This window comes from Condylostylus longicornis, unplaced genomic scaffold, assembly GCF_029603195.1.
Source record: "Condylostylus longicornis isolate FDR11 unplaced genomic scaffold, ASM2960319v2 ptg000072l, whole genome shotgun sequence".
In the NCBI taxonomy this organism is placed as follows: domain Eukaryota; kingdom Metazoa; phylum Arthropoda; class Insecta; order Diptera; family Dolichopodidae; genus Condylostylus; species Condylostylus longicornis.
This window is the reverse complement of record NW_026578040.1, coordinates 140,327-162,684: the sequence shown is the minus strand read 5'-3', so window position 1 is coordinate 162,684 and position 22,358 is coordinate 140,327. Positions and strand designations below refer to the sequence as shown.

The window sequence follows — 22,358 nt, the reverse complement described above, 5'->3', positions numbered from 1 at the left end:
AATTTATTTTTTTTAAGAACAATTTTGAAAAATTAATTTAACGGCAGGCTAGTCTCTACGGCAGGCTAGTCACCTACCTAGTTAAACCCTATGACGCTATGAAACTAGTGCATGAGAAATCATGCACTAGCCCTATGCTCCTTCTGGGAGTGAACAAAGGAAAAAAAAAAAAAAAATTTAAAAAAGGCATTCATTTAACATATTATAAAAAAAATTAGAAAAAAATTTCTAAAAATACATAGAATCTATTTTTTGTTGTAAATAGCTCAATAGGTTATATAACCAATAATTAAAAATAAGTATTTAAAATAATTTAAAAATAAGTAAAAAACGGAAAATATTGTATTTTTATATTGACAAATGTAATCTTATAAAAGAATGACTTAAAAAGAAATGTGTGTCTATTCTATATTCTATCAAAATACGTAGTAGTAATTATTGTTTTGCTTATTTTAAAAGAGCAAACAAAGAGTAGAAAAGCATACATACACATAATTATGTACCCATGCATGTCCAACGAAGAAAAACTGCCATAATAACAACTACTGAAAAAAAAAGAAAACATTTGAATTAATAACCCGTGAGGAAGAATAAATGTCAAATATGAACTTGAACTTACATGCTTTGATCATTATGATTATACATAACATTTTTCCTGTCAGGGCTCTCTGAGTCGGCAGGCAATCCCGCAAGGGCTCAATTGCTTCACGCATGAAGGGGGTGGGCTGTAGGGCTTACGCTGGAGACTTGACTGTTGCGATATCCAAAAAGAATCAATATTTAGTGTCCTAAAAAAGAACAACCTGTCCTAAAAGAGGACTGATACAAACGACAGTGGGCTGACTAACAACCCTCAAAAGACTGAACTATTTAGCAGGAGATACAAGTGGCTAAGCATATCTCCACCGAAACTCAATGGAATCAGTCGAACCTTCAGAAGGGAGGCTAGGTTCGTGATTCTGGATTTAAAGCTGCAGTGGAAATCTAACGTTATGAAAAAGTAAGGAAACCAACCATTGTGCTTTACCCGTGAAAAAAATTCATCGGAAGAGGTAAAGCTTCAGATCAAACATGGTTTATTGATTATAAACTGCGGTGATAAAACCGGTCCTGATGAGGTTCTGGTGTGGTTTCCAAATTAATAAGCAACCCAACTAATAATTTTTATCTCATAAGACTTTTGTAGAGCTATATTGAGAATTCTTAAAGAATATTACTCTTATAATTTCAGTCTTGTAGAACACTAAAAGATCCTGAGATCTTTATAAGAACAAAAGAGCGCAATTACTAGATTAATTAATTCTTGTAATGAGAGTTAAGCTCACATTCAAAGAGTTTTTAAAGCATATAACTCTCATACGAAAACTCACAAACCATTTATAATAGACTCTCACAAGCCATTTATAATAGTGTTATTAGAAAGAGAAAACAATACATTGTAGAATAAATATATCGGTCTTACTTCGAACTTTTTAAAAAATATATCTATTCCGCTTTTAATAATTATTTTTTTAACAAAAATGAAACAAAATATACATATGTTTACGTATATGATGTGTAGTCAATAAATATTTGTATTCAAAAGTTTAATATTACAAAATTATAAATATGGGAAATTAAAATAATTTTTTTGCCATGATTATAAATCAAAAAGTTGATGGCATTAAAATTTTATTGATAAAAGTTGATATTGTACTTCGAAAAAAAGCAACGCCAACTAAAAATAATTAGAAAATTATTTTAGTTGTTAATTAAAAAATTAAAAAATTTTTAAATTAAAAATAATTAAAAAATTTTTTAAATTAAATTTAAATTTTATTAAATTTTAACATATTTTTTAATCGTACTTATAATAACCTATTTCTTTTTTTTTACATAAATTTTAAAATTTAAGAATTTCTAAACAAAAAATAAATATACTAATGTGCATAAATTTCCACTAAAGCTTTATTATATTCAAATAAAACTATAATTTTGCATTTCATTAATTTTAATTTAATAATTTCTGTACAATAAATATTTTTCGGACTTCTTTCCAAAAAAAGAATTCTCAGTTTCATTACGGATATAAAATTTGTATAAGGAAAAATGACAATACTAAAATGGCCGTGCCTAACAACTAGACTTATAAAGGAATTCTTTAAAGCACAAAATTCTATAAGAGTTGACATCTTATAAAAAATACTTTATGAGAATTAAAATTTTTTATGGCTTGCTGAAAGTAGTTCTGCTATGAGAGTAACAGAATTTTTAACACTACAAGTGCTAAGTCTAAGTAAGAACCTTACGAGAGTTGCATAAAAAAAAGAAAAAAAAATATGAGGGTTTTCGATTGTGGTATGAGAGTTTTATAAGATTTTTGGTCAATTTGTTAGGGTATTACTCTTGGACATTGTTACTTGGGAAATTTCAAACAATGACAATGGTATGTATTGGTGGGGAGTTCACCATACCTCTACTTATGTTCCGAGAATTCCCTTTCATCTGCTGTCATCACATGCACTGGGCCGGCAGATGACGCAGTATGATTCGGTGCCGCATCGTAGTGGTCTTGTGGGACCCCTGGAACATGGTTTCATTCTTGCGCATTGAGAGCACGTGGTAAAGACAGTAATTTTGTTCATCCTGTGCTCTTTTTCGTGAAAAATATTGGGACTTGGATTCTTCCAAGGCAAACTTGTTCAAGACGCAAAGGTTTTTTGGGGCTCACTTCTTTCTTAGGGTCATAGACATATCGAATAAAAATGCTTGGAACCTTGACCTGTTTCTGAAATTCGGGCTGCTCTACTGGAGGGTGAAGGTAGGGATCCTCCAGCGGATCATTGTTGTTGTTTATTTTTATTTTTATTTATTTACACCAAACAAGGTGCTAACGTAATTTATATTAATTTACAAAAAAGAAACTTATTACATACAAAATACAAAAAAAATTGCTTATACTTAATACAGGAAACAAGAAAAAAAAATATTTATATACTAATATTTTAAATACTAATATTTAACCTACAAACAATAAATACATAACTGCTGATGCAGCAAAATTAGAAATTTTAAGTATAACAAACAAAAGTGAATCAAAAGAAAAAACACAAATTATAACAAAGTACAATATAGTGTAATATGATATTATAAAAAATTTACTAAAAAAAGTCAAAAATGTTTCTACTTATGACAATAAAAAAAACTATAATTAGGTCAATGAATTACTTAAAAATTGTGGTAGGTTATGGTTAGTATAAAGTGTCAAGAATTTTTTTTTTGAAAGTGTTCTTGGAATATGTAGGTGAAAAAAGATAGCTAAAACGATTGAATACAGTACAACACCTATTAATGGGCTCATTTTTACCATATTCAGTTCTATGTGTCTGTTCTTTTAGAAATTTAGTGTGTCTAGTTGCAAATATAAATACGCTCAATACTTATTTGCACTGCAAACAATGAGGGTTTTCGTTTATGCACGCTGCGTTAAAAGTTCTACATTAAAACTAAAATTTTTAAGTCGCAGCGTTAAACAGTATGCAAGAACTTTAGCTAAGTTTTTTTTGTTTCTACAAATTCTAGAACTTCTAAATATTCAGTCGTTCAAAAATAACAGAAATAACATTGTTTATAAAATTGTATCCTAATACTTTTCGTAAATACTTCCAATTCACTGCAAAATTAGGAAATTTCCACAAGATTTGAAGTTTTAAAGAAAATTTACTTTAATAAACCTTCAATATCTGAATCTGCCATTTTGAAATTTAAAATTTATTTTGAATTTTAAATTTAAAAAGAAAGAGAAATTTCATGAAGCACCGACAAAATTTACACTAGAGGTCTGCGCTACATTTCTAACATTTCTTTTTTGCAGATTGAATTTCCGAACAAACTTTATTGCAGCCAGTAATTTCCGAACGTTCTATATTTCCAGTGTATGTAGCGTGAATTTTCGAACGTACAACAAGCTAGAACTATTCTAGAACTGAATAAACGAAAACCCTCAATTTTGGCATTGTATTTTTACACTTTTATTTTAATGTTTTTAAAGCAATGTTATCTACATATTATGTAAGTACCAAACACATCTTTATATAAGACTAGACAATACACAATTTACTAATCCATATGTACGGTGCAAAGTATATCTACTAATAAGTAATTCGACTCGTTCCATTCCGTTAGTTTTCATTTACATCTTGCTTCCAAATTCTTAAAATATTCCATTTTTTTTTTTGAAATAGATGGTAATAAGAGTTGTGTAGGCAAGAAAGAAACAAAATATTATAAACAAACGAGTGTATCAAAAACATTGAACTAAAATAAAATTAAATTAAGTTAGGTAAAAATTTTGTTATTTTTATTTTGATAATAACAAAATTTATTTTTCATTTTATAAAACTTAGGTAAAAAATTCGAATGTATGAAAGCAAAAGAGTTTGAAAATTCATGTATGAATGTACACATGCATGTACCTGGTACAGTAGATTCACAGTATCAGGTAGTGAAGTAAAGTAATTTATAAAGAAAAAAAGGTGTATGCATACTGATCACTTTCTGAAATATAATCATTGCCTATTCATAGGAAATATGTTTTAAATTTATTAAGATTGAAATGACAATAAAAAATTTAAAAATAATTTATTTATTTTATTTATTAATAATAATTATTAATTACAAATGCTTAACACTAAAAATTTAAAATATTTTCAAAAGTACATATTTACCTCTCATAAAATATTTTCAAAAGTACATAATTACATCTTATGGCAACAAAAGAAATTTTCGTGTCGGCTCTTTTGCCTCACACACAATATTACATCCCAAACACTTCAAATAATGTTTACTCATTATTATAAAAAAAATTTTTTTTTTTACAACTACTTAATTTTTTTTTTAATATTACACGTCTTTTTAAAATTTATTTTTATTATTTTTCATATAAATTATAATAATTTTTTTTAAACACTTTTTTTCCGCTTCGCTTTTATAATACGAATGCACCTTTTTTCCCACCTTGTACTGGAATGAATTACAGAATTTATTGTGTCGCTTTTAAATTTCTTAATATTTTTCCCTATACTTTATATAGGAACAAATAATAAAGTGTGGCCTTTCAAAATTACATTATAAAAAAACAGGTTGGCAACTATTGCGTACTCTTTCCCTCTCCCAAAAATTCTTATGTGTATAAAAATGAAAATAAGAAAGTATACTGCTTAACTCTTTTAACTAAGGGAATTTTTTGTATACAAATATTGGTGAGTGATTGCATTAGTGTGATGTAAACGGAGAGTCGAACTACTTGTTAGTAGATATACTTTGCGTACGGTGTATTGAAAATTGATCTTCGTATTTTATGTTAAGAAATATATTTTTATATTAGGAGTTTTCGAATAAATTAGAAAAGTTCATGGCGATATAGGATGTTTGAAAAATAAAATAGATTAAATACAAAACATATACATATATTATTATATTTTATTTAAACAATAACAAAATTAAATTTCATGTTCTTACAAACTAGAATAATAAATTACAGGTAGCAAAACATTTTTTAGGTAGAACAAAAATAGTAAATATATGTAACAATTGTTTTTTAAAAAAAAAATTTAAATACACTTTTTTTTATTGCCTACATAATATATTTATATAAAAAAATATAATTTTTATTCCATTTTTCTTAAAACTAGTAATATTTGACCAGAAAACCTATAAATTTTATCATATAAATATACCTATGAATTCAACTAAATTACACTAAATTATTTAATTTTCTTTCATCAGAGATTAAATTACTACTTATTTAAATTGTTAAAATCTTAACATAAGGTAATTGATTAAATTAATATAATTATTTACTAAATTAAAATTAAATTTTAAAATATTAAACAGCAAATTAATTATTATACCGCTCAGCGACACAGAGTTCCCGTACGAATTTTATATGTGGACTAAAGAAATGTTATAGTCTAATTTTTTGTAAAACCAGTAAAACCCTATTCTATAGACACAAATACAAAAATATTAACATGTCTTGTATATTTATTATAAGAGTTTATGGCAAATAAACACTTACCTCGTTTATATGGCAGCTTGAGTACTTGACTTGAAATCAGCTTGAAACTCAAGCAGCGTTTTTAATATGTCAGCTTCAAAGCTTGAAAATGACATTTAGCTTGAAATCAGCTTGAATTTGACAGTCTTTGAAGTAATAGAAAACAAAGTAATTAAAAAAAAAAGAAGTTGTAATTAATATTAGAAAATATGGATTGTAAAAACAAACAAAAACTCTTAATAAAGTGCATGGAAAATTATAAAATCCATCAGGAAAATATAATCAAAGTTTTTATAAAAAAAAAATAATAGAAATAGAGTGAAATTTTTAAGAAGATTAAAAAATAGAATAAATATCAATTTTAAAAGACATAGTGATAACATGAAGAAAAATATTGAAATTATACAAAATTCTCAGAAAAGAAGCAGAAAATTATGGATGAAGGATATTTTTTGCCATCGATTTTTTCTATAATTTTTTGTTCCTTAAAAAGCTCCAGCATAACCCGCGTCTCCTCATTGCTCCAAATATTTCTTTTCGACATATTCTACAAAAAATTATAAGTTTATAATAATAAATATCAAAATAAAAATACAAAATATCATGTACATATGTTCAAAAATTAACTTACCTTTCATTTGTATTGACACTTAATAGTTTCAAATTCATAAAGCACTCTATTTCTACTGTCATTTTAGGACAAAATAATGTCTTTATATCTAACAAGTCCCAATGCTCAGAGAGAAACTTGAAAGCACACCTTATTTTATATGGCCTTTTTTAAATCGAAGTGGCTATTTTTTGAGAAGAAATATTAAAATAAATTCACACTTATTATAAAGCAGGTAAAATTTAGAACATATATTTGAAAAATCAAAAAAATATATTAATATTTTCATTGATAATTATTTTAAAATTTAAAAAAAAGCGGAAAACAACAAACACAACCTTCGCCTTCAACGTTTTATTTGTTACTGAAAGCATTTCATTATTTTTAAGTGAACAGCTTTTTTTTCTCATAGGGTAAGTTAACGCAAGATATGGGAAGTACCTGTGGTGTCAAGTTGAAAATATAATTAATGAAAGATAATTCTTAAATATTGATATAAATACATAGTAAAGAAAAAATTTGAAGAGGGAATTAGAAAATAATATCTAAAATACAATCAAATATTATTTGTTAAATACAAATTTTATATAAACTTTAAAATTTTACCTCTATTTTTATTTGAAAAAATATTAAAAACTTACTATCATTTATATCAATTACCTAAGAAAAAAAAATATTTAAAATGTTTGGAAAAAACAATCATATATTTTTATGACCGGATTTGAATATTTTTCTATTTTTGAAATAAATGGTATTTTCCCAAATGACTCGAAAATTCCGACTGTAAAATAACAGGTATTTTAAAATTTTTGTTCAGGTATTTTAAAATTCTTTCCGTTTAGAATTAAGATAGGTCATACATACACATGCAGGGACATTTTATAAATAGATTGCTCTTGTTTACCTGCTAATAAAATATGAAAAAAGAGCACAGCAAAATTTTTGAAGCACTCAATATAACATGTTTGAAATAGTTTTAAAATAATTATTTAAAAAAAATTTATTGGAAGTAGGTACATACATATTTATTTTTAATAATTTAAAAACTAACTGAAATTATTTGAAACAATTTTATAAGTAACGTATGAATAACGGAAATGAGATAATTCAAATTGTTGAAATGTGTCAACCTATATTAATTTTACTAAAATTTTTGTTAGCCGACACTACTCAACTTACCTTATTGGGAAATACAAAATGTGCATAAAAAATCATACATCCTTCCTCATTAACATTTGAAACTATACTGAAATATGAATTTGAAATTTTTTTTTTCTTTCCTCCTACCTTTCTTTCTTTTTCGTGCAATAGAATTTAAATGGGAAGCTTTTTAAAAAATGTGTATAATATCCTGAGATTTTTTAAAATATTAATCTCTTTTTTACGTAAAAAAAAAGAAAAAAATAATAAAAAATATGACACGATCAGTGGCATTTAAAGAAAAAACCAACAACGAGGCCAAAAATTCGTAACATTTCGTAAAAAAAATTGAGTATTGGGACTTGTTAGATATAAAGACATTAGACAAAATATTAAATTCTGTCATTTTCAAGCTCTCAAGCTTTCAAGCGGTGTTTTTACTTCAACATTTCAAGTCAAGTAGGCAAAATTTTTTGATTGACTTGAGTGAAGCCGATTTCAAGTCAAGCAGTGTTTATATGTTCATAAAATAGGCTTCAAGTAAGCTTGAAGCTGCCATATAAACGAGGTAACTGTAATTATGATCATACCCCTGTATATGACATATCATACAAAACCAGGTTGTAAGCAGAAAACCAAAACAATAATAAAAGAAAGCAAGTGTCCAGCAAAGGGTTTTTTTTTTGGTGAAAGTGTTGCACAAAATTACAAAAATTTCCTTAACAAAAATTTTAAGTTTCAAATTTTTCTTTTAAAATTCAAGACAGTCGTAATCCTTTTGATTCTCATTTTGACAAATGAAACTTCCATTTATAATAATTTGGACAACGACGTTTGAAAACAACTATTTTTTTAGGAGTTCTTACTAATAAAGGGGTAACAATACTTTTTTCTATTCAAAAAAGAAATAACATTTATTAATGTGAGTATCAATAATTTGATAATTTACAAAAAAGTTGTGAATCAAATTACAAAGTTACGAAGTTACCAAATGAAACATAGTTACCATTTTTGATAGAAATTTATCAAACTGGCAATCCCATTTGTAGAACAAAAGAGTGTATATTAAGTGTTCACAAATTGTGTTGTGAATCAATCATATATTTGCGATTTCTCTTTTTTGTTTTACTTCTGCTGTTTTTTGTTTTTTTTTGCTGTAAAAGTTGAAAACAGAAAAAGAACAATTTTCAGTACATGTCAAAATTCATATAGATTACACATTTACATAAGGAACTTTCCTAAATGGAAAGAAAATACAGCGAAATTAATCGTCGTCGCAAAACATCCACGATAATTCACAGTGTCCGGAAAATTCTGAACAGTTAATATTGCCGTTGCGTTAGACCTCTCTCTATTCAGTATCTCTCACTAAACACTTTGGTCAATAAAACCAAAGGTAAATAAAGAAACTTAACTGAAAAAATACTTTGACTTAAATATGGGAGAGCGAGTTTTTATTTTTGTTTAAAAGCACTTTTCAGCATAATGAAATGTGTTTAATAAAATAGAAATAAATTTTAATATTTCAATTTGTTTTATTTTTATTACAGAGTTGGTGTTTATGGAGATCTTAGAAATTAAATTAAGCATTTCAAATGTAAATTTTTTGAATTAAATGCGAAATTTAGAAAAAAGAAAGTTCTAATTTTAAATTGAATAATGTTTTATACTGAATTTCGTGCTATTCCAAAAGTGAACTATTTAACGATGGTACGTCTGTTTCTTGTTGCAGCTATATTATAATAACGTCAAATGAATTGTCAAAATTAGCTCGACTTTATTCGTCGCCATGTTGGATTTCTAAATGGTATCCTTTATTGTTTTGAATCTTTTGTTTATTCCCATATGTTTTGTAAATAAACTAAAAGGCTTTTGTACATATAAAAGAATGAAATCGTTGCACTAAAATCAAACTTTTTTTTATTGTTTAACTTGACCCAAGTTTTAAATGGTAATATTATTTGCTACAAGTAATGGCAGCTTTCAGTCATTGCAGTTTTGAAACACCAGGTGAATGTTTTAAAAATGTTTATGTAGGTTTAATATTAACTTTTTTTTAGTTTCACGATTTAAATAGAACAAATCTATTCACAATTTTGATTTAATTTTTGTTTTAAATATTGTTCATATTTTTCATTTATATGTATCCTTGAACATACATATGTATCCTTATTAATAAAATTAGTTCGATCAGTTAACTTTAAAATTGTATAAAAATATAATGATAAGATTATGATAGCGAAAAATTGTTATTTTATAGATCTAACACCAGAGCAGCAGAGATTATTGATTGAATTACGCAGGCAGAAGCAGGAACTTTTATTAGAAATTCAGGTAAGATCCTTAAAATTGTAAGTTACATACTATGTAATAGAAAATAATCTAAAAACCCAGTATATGTATGTATGGATTTTTGTAACCAAGAAAACTCATTTTTTGATTTTTGATACTGCAGAGTTCTTTTTACAAATCTAGAGTTAAGTTGTTTCTGAAAGTGAAGTTCGAATACCAAGAGGTTGCCAATATTCTAATACGTATACTTATACTCTCGTACTATTTACATATATTTTAATTAGAAAATGTATTTTGCAAACGGTTTATGAAAATGCTAGTTCAAATAATCATTCATGTTGGTTTATTTTTCAGTTTGTTATATTATTAGAGTTGTAGAGTTCGACAACAAAAAAAAGGAAGCCTATTACTGTTCTTTACTGGTTCGTCGGTTTTGAGCTGAGTTATTTAAAGTCGAACTATTTATTGTTTATATATTCTCTTCTGAAATAAGCAAAGGGATTTTTTTTTGTTATGATACTTTCTTGACATAACAAAAATATCAAGGCCTGGTTCAACTCTCTTTTGTGAATGCATGTATGTGTTAAAATTACGAATGTTTGTTTAGCAAATTTATTCTATAATATACGACAAATGTTGTGCATTCTAGAATTAAAAATTATAGCACCAAATTGTTTTTTAACCATTGTATCATTTTTTACCTTCAATTTTCTCAGATATGGGGGTTCAAAAAAATATTGAATAAACTCAAAAATAGATTTAATTAAAATCATAGTTAAAATTTCGAGTTGAAATCTGAATTTTTGATATGTTGTTCAGAAAACTAGGTTTTACTCAATTTTTTCCATAAAAAACTCGAATATTATTTTTTAATAAATAAGTTATCTGACAGTTCTTTTATTTAATTTCTATGAAAGTGGGGCAAACTTTATATGAGATTCTATAACGTCCAAATTAAGAGTAAAACGCTTTTTTTTTAGGTGTACGAAAAGTAAACTCCCTTTTATTCGGAATAAAATTCTTTTTATTTTTTGCTGATATATTTCGTGCGCTACATACTCATTTTGTCAAAGCTGATTTTCTTCTAATTGCGACAACAATAAAATTAAAATCCATTAAAATTAGAAATATACCTGACTTTATCTATAATTTAATTTTGTTTTTATTATTAATTACAAACTAAAATTATACCTGTTTTGAACCTTACAACTGGCCAAATAATTAATTTAAAGAGCCAAGTAGCCGCGTTAGCTTCGTCCGTGTTCAGTAGGCAGTCCTTGTATGAACAAACGTTGCAAAGTTTTATCCAAATTGTAAACTGAAAATATTGTACAACTGATCAAAAATATTTATAAATCCCAAAAGCAAGAATAAAGCAAACCGTATACTTATGAAAGCGTATACAAATTTTACAACATAAATTTTTATGTGCGCTTTGCTTAGATATTAATTGTGTATCTGCTTATTTCAGTCACCAATCGCGTAACTATGTAACATATACATATTTGTATAATGTAATTTTCGAGTGAGAAAAATTATACCTTATTGCTTATCTTGTTTTTCTAGTTGAATAATGAAAAATTTTTTCTAAAAACGGCGAATTCTTATTCGCTTTGCTTAGAGATTAATTGTGTATCGTTATTTCAGTCACCAATCGATTATTTATGCAACATATGTATTTGTACAATATAATTTTCGAGTGAGAAAAATTATACCGTATTGCTTATCTCGTTTCTTTTTAAATGCATACAAAATTTATTCACTTTGCTTTTGAAGATGATCGATCTTTAAAAAGAAGAGAAAAAAATTTGCAAAGTATGCATTTGCAATGAGCGCCGGAAAACCTAGAAAAAAACTAAGTTTTAAAAACTAACAATTTTACACGATAAGGCTGTTAAACTGTCAAAACTTAAGGATGCATGTGTTGACTATTTTAATTTTTTGTGTTAGTTTTGCTAAAAGGTTTAAACTTAAGTCTTAACTTGAGCTTGATTAAAACATCATTTTCTATATTTTGTATTTGTTGGTTTAAAAAATTTATAATTGACGTTAACCGTTTTTTTACAATATGTTGTTTGTTAGGTTAACATAGGCTACTATGTAATAAAAGCTTGTTTTGAGACGATTTGGATGCTACATTATATTTTTTTGTTATTTTAATGTTTTCTATCAGGACATGAAATGTACAGTTTTGCTGTTTGCTATGAATACAACTAATATAAACAGTTGAATATGAAATGTACAAATTAATATGTGCAAATGTTTCATTTTCAACTTGTATAACATATTTATATTTCAATTCCTTGAAAAGTTGTATGATGTCGAGAAGTAAAAAAGTGCTGATATCTAATTTTTCAAAAAAAATTTTTTAACTAATTGGTTAGTTATAAAATGTTCAAAGGATTTTTTTATTAAAACTGTTGACTAAATTAAATTTTTTTATTGCATCGAAAAGCAATAAAATTTTAGGTAATACTGTATTTACAACTTGTTTTTTTCAACAATATTGTTATCATGTTCTAATAGAAAACTCAAAAAATGTGTCATGTTTGCAGTCTTTACTAATTCAGTCAGGTCTTACTCGAAAATATACTGCGGCAGAGCTAAAAGGAAAAGCACTGCTAATGAAAATACCTATTCGTAACAAATGTCAAATTCAAAAATTGTTGAAGTAAATAAGGCTAAACTATATTTGGCGTTTCTCATACATTCAAAAGTGAATAATGTCATTTTTACCAAAAATTTAAAAGAATAAAAAAATCGAATTATTTAACATAAAAAATATATCATAACCCAGCATTTACACGTACAAGTTACTTGCAAGAAAGTTGCAATACATACAAAAATTTTACTAACACATTGAAATATTTCTACTTGCTTGTTTACTTGCAGTTCAACTTGCAAGAAAATTTTGCTGCCAGTAATTTGAGCAAGTAATTTGACATATTGAGAAATTCACAAAAAAAAATTTGTTGTTTTGATTTTTTTTTTTTTAATTTAAAATTTTTGAATTTTGTTTTGAAAAAATTAAACTTAGCAAACTTATGGTTTCTAAAATTTATAAACAATTATATATATTGCTAGTTGTTTTCTTCTCAAAGACATTTTCAAAAATCAACTTGCTAAACGCCTACGTCATAATAGCAAGTAATTTGACATTTCGAAAAACTAATTGACAATTAATATTATACAAACTTGCTTGCAAGTAACTTGTATGTGTAAATGCTGGGTAACGGAAGGAAAATTTGTTTTTGTGTCATATATCAAAACATATAATATATAATATGTTCACACTTTTGAAATAAATTGTACCAACTCAACAAATTAAAACAAGAATTTGACTAAACTAATTGCAATATAAATCGGTTGTGGATGTTAATTTTAAAGCTAAGGTGTTAATAAATCTGACGTCATGGGGTAGATGCATCAAGGGGTTTGAAAATTGTCGTTTTCGATTGGTCTTTCCAGTTTCGTATCAATTTTTGCATGTAAAAAAACTAACCCAGCATTTACACGTACAAGTTACTTGCAAGAAAGTTGCAATACATACAAAAATTTTACTAACACATTGAAATATTTCTACTTGCTTGTTTACTTGCAGTTCAACTTGCAAGAAAATTTTGCTGCCAGTAATTTGAGCAAGTAATTTGACATATTGAGAAATTCACAAAAAAAAATTTGTTGTTTTGATTTTTTTTTTTTTTTAATTTAAAATTTTTGAATTTTGTTTTGAAAAAATTAAAATATAAATTTTATAAACAATTATATATATTGCCAGTTGTTTTCTTCTCAAAGACATTTTCAAAAATTAACTTGCTAAACGCCTACGTCATAATAGCAAGTAATTTGACATTTCGAAAAACTAATTGACAATTAATATTATACAAACTTGCATGCAAGTAACTTGTATGTGTAAATGCTGGGTAAGACCTTGATATTTTTTTTTCAATAAGATTATTTTTAAAATCTGAGTTAATATCTGTTATATAGCGTCAAATTTGCAAACATGAATGCTATATAATAGATTCTGTTCATTATTAAGCTATGATAGTATACTAGTTTCGAATGTCTATAGTGCGATAGGTTTCAGTTATTTGTACATTCAGAAACGTAACGGCAACAACGTTTGATTTTCTTATAAAATGTCACACCATTTATTAAATTAAATGAAAACCTTAGAACTGGCATTTGTCAATGTAAAGAAATTTTTAGGTGAAATCAATCTAATACTCGAATTGATAAATTTGTATGAAATGTTTTTTATGAAAACTTACTAAATATGACAAATTTCTTTTTCAATAAAGTAATTTTTTCCGACTAATTTTAAATATTCATATATGTATATTTTTATGTTATTTGTCTAATTATTAAATTTTGACCAATATAATAAGTAGATATGATTTGTGGAAATTCCATCTTCAATATAGGTCTTGTTTAGTACGTAAAGTATACTTTTCTTTACGAAATGTAGTTCCTCATTCTCATAAATTTGTGATGTTGTATAACATACTTATAAAATTTCTTAATTATTTTTAAATAAAATAGCAGACATTTTTTTTGTTGTTTGTTTTTATCGCTTATTTTTTAAATTTTGAGCGGTTAGCTTTATATAAGAATGCGTTAATAATAAGGAAACAAAAATTTACTCACTTTTACAGTAAAATTAAATAATTGTAAAAAAGTTTTATTTTACGTTCCTATCTCTTTAAAATCTAATTTCATATATGTATGTACATATATTTTTGAAGAGTAGTGTGGAAATCAACTGGTAATTAAAAGAAAAGTAATGAAAGATGGAAGGTGTACAAAAAGTCAAGGCAATGCTTTAAGAAGGTTTACTTAGGTTTCAAGGAAAGATTATACTCACGATTAAGGTAGTTTAATATAGGTCAAATTCATTTAAAAATTGTAATTGGTTGGAAAAATTTTATAAATGGCAAAATTATTTTCCTTACTTATTTTTTTAATTAATTTTCAAATTATTCGAAATACTTTTCGAATGAATTTTGTGCAAATTAAAATCGACTAATTTTTTCATCGAACTTTTTTTATAACTACGTTCACAATTTTAATTTTGACTTAGATTGCTCTTTTTCAAAAATAAGTAGGTACTTACTTATTTTTCTCCAATTTTTTTCGTTTTTAAATATATACATACGTCTTTCAGAAAAATCCAGACTTTCAAACGTACCCAACCTAACGACCTAATATATATAATTTAAATAATACAATTCAATAGATATTTTTTTAATATAGAAAAATGTCAAAACCTCGATGAGTTTTTCACAATTGCTTTGTTGTTAATATATAATGTTGTTGTTAAGTATTGCCAATTACATGGCGTTGTTTGATAAAAGTCAAATTGGAGGTATAAAAAGAAGTTTGACAGAAAATTTTAATTTCTTATTGAATGTCCATTATAGAAAAAAGAATAAATTTAAGGTAGTAAGGCAACTCTTAAGATTAGGGATTTTGTTTTTAAAATTCAACCTAAAACGAATTAGTTTAGTAATTGATCTGCTGAATAAAATTAAAATGCGCACTAAGAATAATCTAGGAGTATCTGTCAAAGTTTTTATATTGTTTAGTCGTTTCCGGAAAAGTAGTAATTGTACTTGTATGCGTAATTAATGAAATACTAAAATTGTATATTATTTGTATGAGTAACATTGCTATTTATACAAGTACTTTGGTGAAGTTTTACAATTGTTAAAAGCGAGCGTAAATAATAAAAATAGTTCTTAATCACAAATAAAATAATAGTGTTGGAGAAAAAATAATTTTATGTGCTTAACTGAACTAATAACATATTTGGAAATAAATTAATGATAAAAAATATTAATAAAACAGTTTAAGTGTTTAGAATATAATTTCCTGCTCGTATTTCAATTATTATTGAATGGATTCCATACGAAATGAATGCGGTTTCGTGGAGGAAAATGGAAATTTGTTTTAATGTTGATATTTTTGGAATAATTTTAGTTTTTACGTAATCACTTACAATGGAAATTTTGCGTTTAAAAAACAAGAATTAAAACTTAATAATGAAATTTGTATTTTGTAATAGATGAACACACACATATATACATATAAATTTTTTTTTTTTTTGAATCTCACCAAAAGTTCATAATACTAATTAGGCATGTAGAAAACATTTAAAAACAATTTGAAAAAATATTTAAAAGTGTAGGTTAAATTCGTACGCATCCATATGTATGTACATATGTATTCCGTAGTTGCTATAACTGTTCATATAGTAGAAATCATACAATGTGAATTTTGAATTCCATTGATAATGTGAATATGTGTACCTGCCCTTCATTGTAATTGATTGACTCATCAAAAATCACAAAATTTGAACTATTATACGTAAATATAACATAATTATATACGTAACTTAACTAAGTAAGTACATAAATTGAAATCTATATTTCAATATCAATGTACATATATACCTACATGTTTACATATTAGCCTATCTTCATGCCCTTATTGGAAGATTTTCGGATAAGCTTTTTGGTAAAGTATTTTACTAAATACTTTGTGTTCGTATGTAAGTAGCTAGGTTCCCTGTGACAAAAGAAAATTGTTGTTGGCGAATAGCAGCAGTATATATGTGGAATGTTTATTTTCCATTTAACAACAATAACAATTGTGTTTTTACGCAAAAATTTCTAAATTAATGCTTTGACTTGAAATTTTCTAATCTGCGGAAAACTTAGGCAAACTTCAAATTAATCCGTCGCACCTCTGATTAGAATCACATATCTATAAATTACGAAAAGGCGTTTAATATTTTTTAATTATGGCATATATTTTTGTATTAAACGGTACATTATATTATAAAAATAACTATATATTAAGTATATATATAGCAATATAGCTATATAGCAATATTGAAAAATCCTCCGTGCAATAGAGACTTTAAAAAGTGACTTAAATCACACTATCGTCTTCTTTTTTTGAAACAAAAAAGAGATTAAAAATTATTAATAAAACTTTTAATTACGCTAATTGTACCATGTTTTCAATCAATAAATGTACCATTTTTTAATTGAGCTTAAAAATTTATAACTCCTTATATTTTTTATCTAAAAGAAATTTTATTGATTAAAAATGGATTGTTCAAATGTAAAGAGTATGCATAATACAACATAAGAGTATGCAAATAGTTGTCATATCGATAATTGTGATCGATATGAAATATTAAATAATCTGAAGGGTACAATATTTTAGAAAATTGGGAATGGGTAAATCTTTTATTTTAAAATAGATGTTAGTGCAGTCCCTTGGTACAAAATTTTATGAAAACATTACGCTGTTTTTACTTTGTTAACATTGTTTACTAGCTGTAGTTTCTGTTTCAATAGGAATAGCATCTTCAAGTAACACTCTTTAATAGCTATTAGTTACATTCATACTTTTAGATTGTCAAATGTAATGAATTTCGTCGATTTTTTTGCTTTTTATGCTTATTACTTAAAATTTAAAAAAATTGCGAACATTTTTTAAAATTATAAATTTTGGGGTTTTTTAGTAAAATCTTTGCAACCCATTTTTTGATTTGAAATTTTATATGTACATAAATTTATAGCCATTTTCGATAAAACGCAAAAAATTCTTTTAATAGTTTATTTTATGCTGTTTTAGTTTATTTACTTATTGGTGAATAAATAAAAATTTATTTTTTAATTTAAATATTTTATAGAAAATTATGTCATATCGATAATTGTGATCGATATGAAATAGTAAATAATCTAAAGAAATATTAAATAATCTAAAAATTGTACGACCTTTTTGCCGGCGGCATCGTGAATTTACGTTTCTCGTTTCATTTTTTCAAATTCAATTTATGTTGTATATTATATAAATTGTATTATAAGAATACATTGTATATTATAAGAGATTTTCATAAACACAATACAGCAAAACAATAATGTGATACATACGCAATATATTTTTGACAGTGTTGTAAAAAAAAATATAAATAAATTTGGGTCAAACCAGTGGTTTGTATAGTAGCACTTTTCCCTTCAACAATATTAGTGAAAATACTGCTTTAAATACAGTCTATGTATACCTATCACACTATTAAAATTATTTTCATTCATATACAAAACTATTTCTAGGATTGCATATATTTAGGATGAACGATCTATTCAGTCTTTGAAATAAAGCAATAATTAATACAAAGTGGGGTTAACATAATGCTCGATTTTAAGGGTTAATTGTGTGAGTTAAAAAAAATAATTATATTTTTTAATGTCATTGAATTTACAGTTAGCTTTTTGTGTTTATAGAAATTTGAAAAAGCTTGAGGTTTCGGAAATATAAGGTGTCAAAAATTCAAATTTTACAAATTTCAAGAGGCGATAACTTGAGAGGGGGTGGAGATGGAAAAAAATTTTCTTCTAACGAAATGAACTATTTATTAATGTCTAAAAGCTCCTAAAATTTCAAGGTTCTACAAGCTGGGGTGTAGAAGAAAAACGACATCAAAAATTTGGAAAAAAAGGACTTTGCATAACGATTAATTTGAACGGCCATTTTGTTTTTCTAAATGTTAACTATAGTATACCGCACTAGTGGAAGCAAGCCGCTGCCTTTCTAAGTTTGCAAAATTTCAAAAATGCTTATGGTTTCATTGCAACAAATAGTTAAAAAAGGCCATTTTTAGGGTTTTGGGGGGGTATAACTTCTAGAGGGAGGGAGATAGGTCAAAATTTTGTTCTACGGAAATAAGTTTCTAGTAAAGATTTATATACGTACAAAATATAAGGAGTTATTTATTAATATATTTCAGCTTTCTATCTTCAAGGGTGTAGAAGTTTTGTAAACAGACACACGGACGGACGGACGGACGGACAGAGTGAAACTAATAAGCACTTTTTTTCAAAAATTTTTTGGAAAAGTGCTAAAAAGTCAAAAACCCTATTTCAGGAAAAATAAAAATTAAGAAAAACAAAAAAAGAAAACTGACACAAAAAGAAATTTTTAAGGACAACAATTAAATGCAAAAACTGGTAAAAAAGAGTACAGCTGATTTAACTAATAAGGTCTTTTCATAAACACAGTATATCGTGATATATAGCGAGAACTGTGTTATATTTGTGTTCATATACAATTTCGATAAAAATCATATGAATTTCTTTAATGCACATGGTCTTTTTTATATTCTAGCTAAATTGACCTTTATACAGATAACGGTTTCAAGAGTTTTTTTTAATAAACCGTTAGTTTGTCTAATTGAAATATTTTACGAGTTTACTTCAGTTCTTTACCTATAGCGTAATTGTTCGGTGTTGAAAAAAAATTTTAACATTTTATTAAATCCAATTCCTGTAAAATAATCGTAAAAATGTCTGAAACAGTTGAAAATTTATTATATAAAGTGATAATTTTTCAATTATATTGTACGATTCTGACTGTGAAATTTATAAGGAAGGAAACATTAGAACAATTGGAATGTGGAAGTGATAATTCATCCTAAATTCATTATTGCTTAAGGTCTTCATTTTTCAATTTTTATTTAATATTATTACATATTAACCAATTGTATTAAAAATAAAATAGTTTTTTTTTTTTTATATAAATAGAGTAAATAAAAACAAAAATACTTCAGTTTTATTTTACGATAATTCCACTCATACAATTGCGCTAAATTTAATTGTCTGCATGTGACTATTCTTCGAGATTCAATCGTAAGGCAAGGAGGTAAAAAAACTATTGAAGAAGTAGGTCCTTTTTGTTTGCTTAATATGAGTATCTTCAGAATTGCATCTACGACGCATCAGACCCATTGCATCATTTTCTAAAATATCAAAAAAAAAATTGGCGATGTGTTATGTTCAGAATTTATTTGATGTTGTGTCTGCGGCGCTGTTAACATCCAGATATCTGTTAAGTTGTGTATCCAAATTTTATTCGATGCTTATATGTTTTTTATATGCTTTTTAATTGAAATAAATTGAAACAAAAAGTTTTATTAAAGTAACCAATAGGATTAAATAATACAATGCATCAGATTTTTAAGTTTTTAAATGTAAAATAATACAATGTGTTTGAGAAAAGGGGGATACATTGTATCGAAAATCAAATTGAAATTTGATTTTTTTTCGATTTTGACAAAATCGTTCAACTTCTATTTGATGATTCCGAACAAACCCTATTTTTTAGCACTTTTCCAAAAATTTTTTGAAAAAAAAGTGCTTATTAGTTTCACTCTGTCCGTCCGTCCGTCCGTGGACACTTTTTTTCTTTGCAAAACTTCTACACCCTTGAAGATAGAAAGCTGAAATTTAATACGTACATAGACCTTTACAAGAAGCTTATTTTCGTAGAACAAAATTTTTACCTATCTCCCCCTCTCTAGAAGTTATACCCCACCAAAGCCCTAAAAATAGCCTTTATTAAATATTTGTTGCAATGAAACCATAAGCATTTTTCAAATTTTGCAAACGCAAAAATAATTTTTTAGCAAAGAATAATGTATGAATATCATTTGATAAGAATAGAACATCAAACGACTCTCCGTTTAATTTTGTTATACAACTGATTTCACTGATCCATGCATACGCTTTAAAGATTAATAAATATTAGGATCAAACCTTTGCAAAAATAGAAATTTATCTTATTCTGTTTTTCTCAGACTCAACCTTGTACTGGTTGTTCAAGTGCTATCAATTCGAATTAAAAATAACGCTCATTGGAGAAACGATTGATGCTGTCGTAACACACAATATTGTATATAAAGAAACTTTTTAACAGTGCTTACTTATTATGATCTTTGAATTCTTTCTAAAAATTTAGGAAAACTATGACGAAACTTACGAAATATGATACAGATAAAGACATCCTTATAAATATGTTTAGGGGTTGCCAGAAGTACTATATTAATTCAGCAAAAAAATAGACATAAATATGTATATATAGGTAGTAATGTATGTGGTACGCGTGCATAATTTTTTCGAGTACTTATAAACTTTAATATAAATTTTGAATTTCACAATAAAGATTACTTAATCAGATTAAATTTTGTATGCGGGAATCGTTTATAATGGATTTAGACGATTATAATGGATTTAAACGTTTATTTAGACGATTTCTCTGTTATCATTTTAAAATATGATGAGATTCCAAAAAATTTATAAAGCTACTGTTAGTAAAAACTTTTTAAATTTAATAATATTCAATTAAGATTTTTAATTACTGAGAGCATCATCTGACAGTTTCTTTCAAGCGGTAATCTTGTAGGCCAAAACTTTTTATAAAGATTTTCGTTGACAGCGTTTACAAATCAAGCAAAATTGTACGATTTAGCTTGAAACGATGAAAATTTGAAACATTCGACTTGTAAACCCCCAATTCAATCCATCAATCTTGTTCTATTTTCCATCTAACTTTTTACAGCTGAAACTATTGAAAATGCCGAGTACTAAAATTTTCGATGTGTAGTAAGTGTGATCTTTCTTTTTTTTTTGAACATAAGTATTTGAGATTATTTTAAAAATTTATTAAATACTTCTATTACTTATTAATGGTATCTTCGGAATTGCATCTACGACGCATCAAACACATCGTATCATCTTCTAAAATAACACAAAAAAAATTGACGATGTGTTATGTTTAAAATTTATTTGATGTTGTGTCTGAGACGTTATTAATACTGAAATATTTGTTAAATCGCGTATCCAAAATTTTTTTTGGTGTTTACGTTTTTTTATATACTTATTTCAGTTTTATAGAAATTTTTAAAATAAAATAAATGGAAGCAAAAAATTTTCTTATTAAAGTAAGCAATGGAATGAAATAATTCAAAGCATAATTTTCGAATGTAAAATAGTACAATGTGTTTAAAAAAAAGGAAACATTGTATCAAAATAATTTTTTTCGGTTTTGACAAAATCGTACAACTTTTATTTGATGATTCTGCACAAACCTTAGATTTAATTGTTAAAAAAAAATCGAATTACCTATATGAAAAATAAAATACTCGTACAATAGAAAAAGAAAATACAATAGAATATAATTAGTAATTAAAGAAAATACAATAGAATATAATTAGTATTCACTTATCTGTTAATACCTATGCAATGAAAAGCTATGTGTGTAATCAATTCCTTTTTAGAAATATTATTATGTATACCCATTTGTTATATTCAAGATCTGGTGTGTATATTTTTTTACTTTGTGGTTTTGATTACCGAGAATAGAATTTAAGCAAAGACTTTAAAAATACCTTAAGCTAAAACAAAAAATATGTACATATGTATGTTCATA

The 22,358-nt window shown here is 25.9% G+C and overlaps 1 protein-coding gene across 6 annotated transcripts in view; it reads left to right on the top strand.

Moving 5' to 3' along the window:
- The first annotated feature begins 9,565 nt into the window (after positions 1–9,565).
- LOC129612475 (cytohesin-1) overlaps positions 9,566–22,358 on the top strand; it is a 40,221-nt gene continuing 27,428 nt past the window's right edge. For 2 of the 6 annotated variants that reach the window (XM_055526088.1, XM_055526082.1), the window contains exons 1-2: positions 9,566–9,797; positions 10,048–10,121. In XM_055526088.1, coding sequence (XP_055382063.1) covers positions 9,761–9,797; positions 10,048–10,121 — 111 coding nt within the window. In that variant the 5' untranslated portion in view covers positions 9,566–9,760. Of the gene's footprint in view, positions 9,798–10,047; positions 10,122–15,658; positions 16,037–22,358 lie in introns of those variants that run through there. The other 4 variants (XM_055526087.1, XM_055526084.1, XM_055526085.1 and 1 more) reach the window with 4 other exon arrangements.